The sequence below is a fragment of the Poecilia latipinna genome, unplaced genomic scaffold (genome assembly GCF_001443285.1).
Source record: "Poecilia latipinna isolate Pla-1442-1.1 unplaced genomic scaffold, P_latipinna-1.0 Scaffold961, whole genome shotgun sequence".
Classification (NCBI taxonomy): Eukaryota; Metazoa; Chordata; class Actinopteri; order Cyprinodontiformes; family Poeciliidae; genus Poecilia; species Poecilia latipinna.
In genome coordinates, this window is record NW_015113577.1 from 385,741 (window position 1) to 391,090 (window position 5,350).

Here is a 5,350-nt window from a genome sequence, read left to right on the forward strand (position 1 = left end):
ATTTGTACTTTTACTTAAGTACATTTATTGAGTACTTTCTCCACCACTGATAATAACCTCATTACTGTGTAACAACCAAGACTGTCAATGTATTCAGGAACACAACGGATTCCAGTTTGCTTTTGCATCAATAGGATCCTCACTTACTTACAGGTTATCAATAAACTGCGATGCTGGACGGTTTTACCCAGATTCTTCCGTCCCAAAACCATCTAAACATGGAGCCAAATGCTTACATTTTTGCTGTCTTCCCGGTCATCTGATGCATATCATAGCATGTCTGATGGCAGAGAGTTTATGGTTCTTGAGTTGAATTATTTTTTGAGCAAACATGTCTCCTCTTAATTCTTAATGATAAAATGAAGGTTTCTAGTTAAGGGCTACCGGAGAGTTTAAAGGTCACCCAACTGCAATTTAAATAAAATTAAAATCTGATGGCAAAACATACAAATTCTTTATTTATTTATTTTGGTTTTCTGTTTCATGGTGGATTCATCTGCATTAAATGTAATCAAAATTTAAGAATCGCATACAGACCTACTGTAGCTACATTTTAAAATCTACTAAGCAAATGACACAAAAGTGTGTAAGTTTATTATTTTTTTATAGAATCGTAATAGGTTGTGATCCATTATGAGTGCAGAGATATCTTGACTGATTTATCCATGTATGTATCAATTAGGAGTTTACATGTCAACGTTATACTTTATATTATTTTAACTAATCCATTTAATCATATTCAGACTTCTGAGTACCTTACCTGAGCCACTTGCTCCAGACCTTCTTGGTTCAGGCAGCTGTACGTCATTAGCAGCCTCTGTTTGTTAAGGAGCAACAGGGAGAGATCCTTCCTTCCAAGATCTCCTTCCAGTTTCCAGAAAATCACACCACCAACCAGCACGTAGGCCACATAAATCAAACCAAGCATGAGAATGGATGGCACCCGGGCCAGATTGAACATCTCCTTCACTTCCATGTTGGCCTGGCAGTCCGACCGTTGACGTCCAGTTTTAGCTCGGAGCCTCAGCCTCTGCAGTCAGATGCAGAGAGTAGAGAGGGTTTACCTGGCGGACTCACATCACAGGCAAATGAACCTTCCCAGAGCACTACTGTTTGAATCACTTCACTGGCCTGACATGCAAATCCAGAGGAGCAAAGCAAGATAAGGGAGACACGGCAGCACGAGCAGGAATGTACAATGTCTTGGAAAAACTAAGAAATGCACATCGCTTTAAAGTTTCTCACGTTTTGTCAGCTTAGAACCAAAATCTTTAATGGGAAGTTTGAGATGTTGTGTGATAACACAGTCTCTTTCAAAATGATACCCCTTAATAAAAAATAAAAAAAAGATAGTACCATCAACTGTCCTCAGAAGTCCCCTAATAAGTAAACAGAGTCCACCAGTATGTGATTTAATCTTGGAATATATCTAGCTGTTTATTTCAGTCTCTAGCTCTGCAAAGCTGATAGCGATACACCCTAAAAACCTAAACCAGTTGGATCCAATGCACTGAAAGGTTGTTTTGAAAAGTATTGATTTGTCAGGAATGAAGACATATGGATGCGACATATTTCAGATTTTTATTTCTAATAAACCCTGCGTCCTCTTCCTTCGACTCCATCGTTGTGCAACACTTTAATGTTGGTCAAAAACATGAAAGTTTGTGATTGCAACGTGACAAATTGTGGAATTTCTATAACTTCTGTCTGCACAGCGTCTTGAATGAACGTCGGATGTGTGTATTTAGTGTTTTCAATTTTGCCTTCTGAAAAACATAAGGCGGTGTCAGGTGAGGGTCGTCCTCTCCTTTTTCCACCTCGTATCACCATCTTGATTAATGTGTTGGTTTAAGATAGCCGTCCGTGCTCAATTCTCCCGTCAGCACACAAGCACAGATGTGGACTGACATCAATAAACACACAGAAAACACACACACACACACACACACACACTATGTGACACGGTGTCATGAAATAACAGCCCAGATCTGAGCTTCCTGTTTGAACATCTAATCATACGTGTGGGAATCAGAAGAGAACAAGGAGAAGATAAACACCAATCATATAATGGAAAAAAAGAGATGATCAAGCAGGCTTTCACACTGAGGTAGAACACAATATATCACCAATATATGTATGTATTAAAACTGCTGTTGCCTCGTCTTGTATTAAGAGAGATCTTAGAGAGAGAGAGAAAAAAAAAAAACATTAAATAAAGTATTAACCTGCAGAATAATATTACTCGAAATAATTTTAAGGTCCATTGTCAGATCTTTGATGTGACTTCTAGTTTACTGGAGGAAACGTCCTCATCCTCTTCTTTGTGCTTCTTAAAACCCGGGTGAGTCAGGATAACCAGGTTCTCCATGATCCTCACTCCCATGTTGAGGATAAGCGCGAGCCAAGCAAGCGCGAAGATTATCCAAATGCCCGCAAGGCAGCGGTACAGGGAGATGTACTCCTTCCCTGGGTCGGTGCCTTTAAGCAAAAACATGTAAGAACGCGTTAAGTGAGTTTGTCTGAGTTCACAGCGCACTTTAATCTTCCAACACCTCGCTGACTTATGCAACAGGGTGAGACCTGGGAGCTTTAGGCAGACAGAGGCGACCGCTGCAGCCTTTCTAGCACATTAGTGGCTTGATTGTGGTCTCTACTCACCCACTACATAATCTCCAAAACCAATGGTGCTGAGGGTAATGAAGGCAAAGTAGAAGGCCTCTCCAAACGTCCAGCCTTCCACATAACTGAACAGAAGAGGAGGGATGACGAGAAACAGCAGGCTGCCGGTGATGAAGAACAAACTGACTGCCAGGGCTTCCACGGCTTTCTGGGAGAGAAAACAAAACCTCTTTATTTAGCCGATATATGCGACCATCAGTTATACGCCGCACTGCAGAATAAAGAGAACCATGTCGGAACCTTGTGAGGAACAACCGCCACCATTCCCGTCTCTAGTCGGCCCAGATGAATGGTCAGACACTTGCCCATTTGTTTCAGGAAAGCCAGGTTCAGAGGAATACCACAGAGTGCGTAAAACACACAAAACACCTGACCGGACACGGTGCTCGGAGAGAGGTTTCCGTAACCTGCGAACCAGACAGGTGAGACGTAATGAAGCATCATATTTTACAACAACTGGAGCTGAAAGGGTAAAACATCGATCTACCAATGGTTGTGACGACAGTGCCTGCAAAAAAGAAGGAGCTGCTGAAATCCCAGTTGCTGGGGTTGGTTGAGTTGCCTGAGGGGTTCACTCCTTTTTCCCAGGCATATAAAATCACCTGCAGACAGGGTAACATGCACATTACGACATAAATCAGCAATGACTGATAGGCTTCAACAGAAATATTCTTGCAGAGCCAAACTTAGCTTTAGTAGTGAAGCTAAAACTTAATCTTTTTTTTTTTTTTTTATCTACAATGAGTTTTACATTAATTTCTTTTGGAATAAAATAATGATTTAGCTGAACCAGGTAAAATATTTTCTCAGTTTATTCAGTTTATCCGATTTAATGTTAGATAACCCCATATTTGTCAGGGTAAATTATATCAGACTTATTGAAATATTTGTTTTTCAAACAGCAAGACTTACACAACTGAATAAACTATATACAACTATATATATATATATATATATATATATATATATAGTTTAATTAATTCAAGTTATAGGGAATAAATTAGAAATTTCATAATACTTTTTTAAAAGGTAACCAATGACTAATAATACTAAAAACAAATTATATAAAAACATAAAAACTAAATAAAACTAAACAAGTAAGAAAAGAAAAGGTAAAACATTGCCATTATTGTCAAGATGAATAAAGATAAGCCAACAGATTGGAAATTAATTAACATATTTTACTGTAATCATTTTTAAAATTAATTTTAACAGATCTTTTTATGAGGGCAACCCCATTTAAATCCTTGAATTAAATCACTTTAAGAAAACTTTTTAAGGTCACCAGGGTAATGATTTTGTCAAATGTTATAAATTACGACACACTTATTGATCTTTCAAACCAGTTACTGTAAAACCATTTATTGCGGTAAGCCTGACCTAATAATAAAATCGATTTTTCAGCTTTACAAAGCAAATGTACCAAACATTGACATAATGAATTAGTTCTATTTGTATAAGACTGAAGCCTTTGTCAACCACAAAGTGGAAAATAACTCCAAAACCATGCATTTTAACCTCTCCTAACCTAAAGAAATATTTCAGATTAATAATAATAATAATAATAATAATAATAATGTAAACCTGGACAAACTTCTCCAAGGCAGGACCATCCAAGCAGGTGTAATTAGCCAGGAAATGTAGTTTCTCCAGCTGGAAGTGGTTTCTGTTGTTGCTCTCGGCTTCTCTTTCCAGAATCTGGAAGATGACGGCCCCGATCAGCAGGTATGTGAAGTGGGCCAAAATTAAAAGTGCTGTCCAGTTCACTTTGACCCGAGCCAGGTGAAACCACGCCATTAACGTCCCCCTCCCCCACAGCACCAGTAAAAGACAAAAAATGCTGGTGCTCAAGCTCAGAAAAAAAACATAAAAGTACTTTTAAAAAAGAAGAGGAAGACTGAATTTCTATGTTAAGCAGTTCTTCTTGTGAAGTTCTCCAAATAGATGTCCTATTTCTTTAGAAAAAAGCATTCTTCTTAAAAAAAGAAATGAGGTATTTTGAAAAAAGCAGTCCTGCTTAACATCACAGTTGTTCAGGCTGATGTTGTATCTCTCTCTGAACGGCAACGTCTTCAGTCTGATTGGTCAGAGGAGCATGGGTGCTGATTTCTGGGTTACCGAGGTAACGGCCGAACTCTTTTCCTCAATTAGCGAGCGACATCTGCTCCCAAGCTTTCCCCTGTTTCCACTAATAAGGAAGCAGTGGCAGTATCTTGTCAGCAGAACAAAAGTTAATGTTTTACCTGCTTTCCATCTGACACCCTCAGATGTCGGTCTCCTACTTTGGGATCTGGAGGTCGGCGGTGCTTTAATTTTATAAATGTGAAATTAGTTATTGCAACCCTTGGTGTACGGAGTAGAAAGTAAATCTAGAGCAGTATTTATATCCTTTGATCTGATCACATTTTGTGTCAGTGCATCCAAGAATTTTAATGCATTTTATTTGATGTCTAAATAAAATACAGTCCAGCCGTCAATGGTCAGAAGCGAGGGCCGCTAAGGACTGTTGGAGAACGTTGGTGAACAGTAACACGAAGAGCAAGGAAAACAGCAGAGAGGTCAGGAATAAAGTCGTGCAGAAGTTTAATACGGGGTTAGGATGTGAAATTACTGTACAATCCATCATTTATTGACGGGTCGACCACTAGCTGTGAACTCTACAAGCAATACC

The 5,350-nt window shown here is 38.9% G+C and overlaps 2 protein-coding genes across 2 annotated transcripts in view; both read right to left on the reverse strand.

Moving 5' to 3' along the window:
- Window positions 1-1,058, reverse strand: part of LOC106958090 (potassium channel subfamily K member 17-like) — a 13,199-nt gene extending 12,141 nt beyond the window's left edge. Inside the window, exon 1 of the mRNA XM_015049830.1 lies at window positions 761-1,058. Within this exon, the coding sequence (XP_014905316.1) occupies window positions 761-976 (216 nt within the window). The 5' untranslated portion in view covers window positions 977-1,058. The remainder of the gene's footprint in view (window positions 1-760) is intronic.
- Window positions 1,059-1,562: 504 nt separating this feature from the next.
- On the reverse strand, window positions 1,563-5,350 carry LOC106958091 (potassium channel subfamily K member 16-like). Its single transcript, XM_015049831.1, has 5 exons — window positions 4,264-5,350; window positions 3,167-3,281; window positions 2,920-3,086; window positions 2,659-2,827; window positions 1,563-2,478 (listed from the first exon to the last, which is right to left on the reverse strand). Exons 1-5 carry the CDS (start codon window positions 4,474-4,476, stop codon window positions 2,267-2,269), a joined length of 876 nt encoding a protein of 291 aa, XP_014905317.1. The 5' UTR covers window positions 4,477-5,350; the 3' UTR covers window positions 1,563-2,266.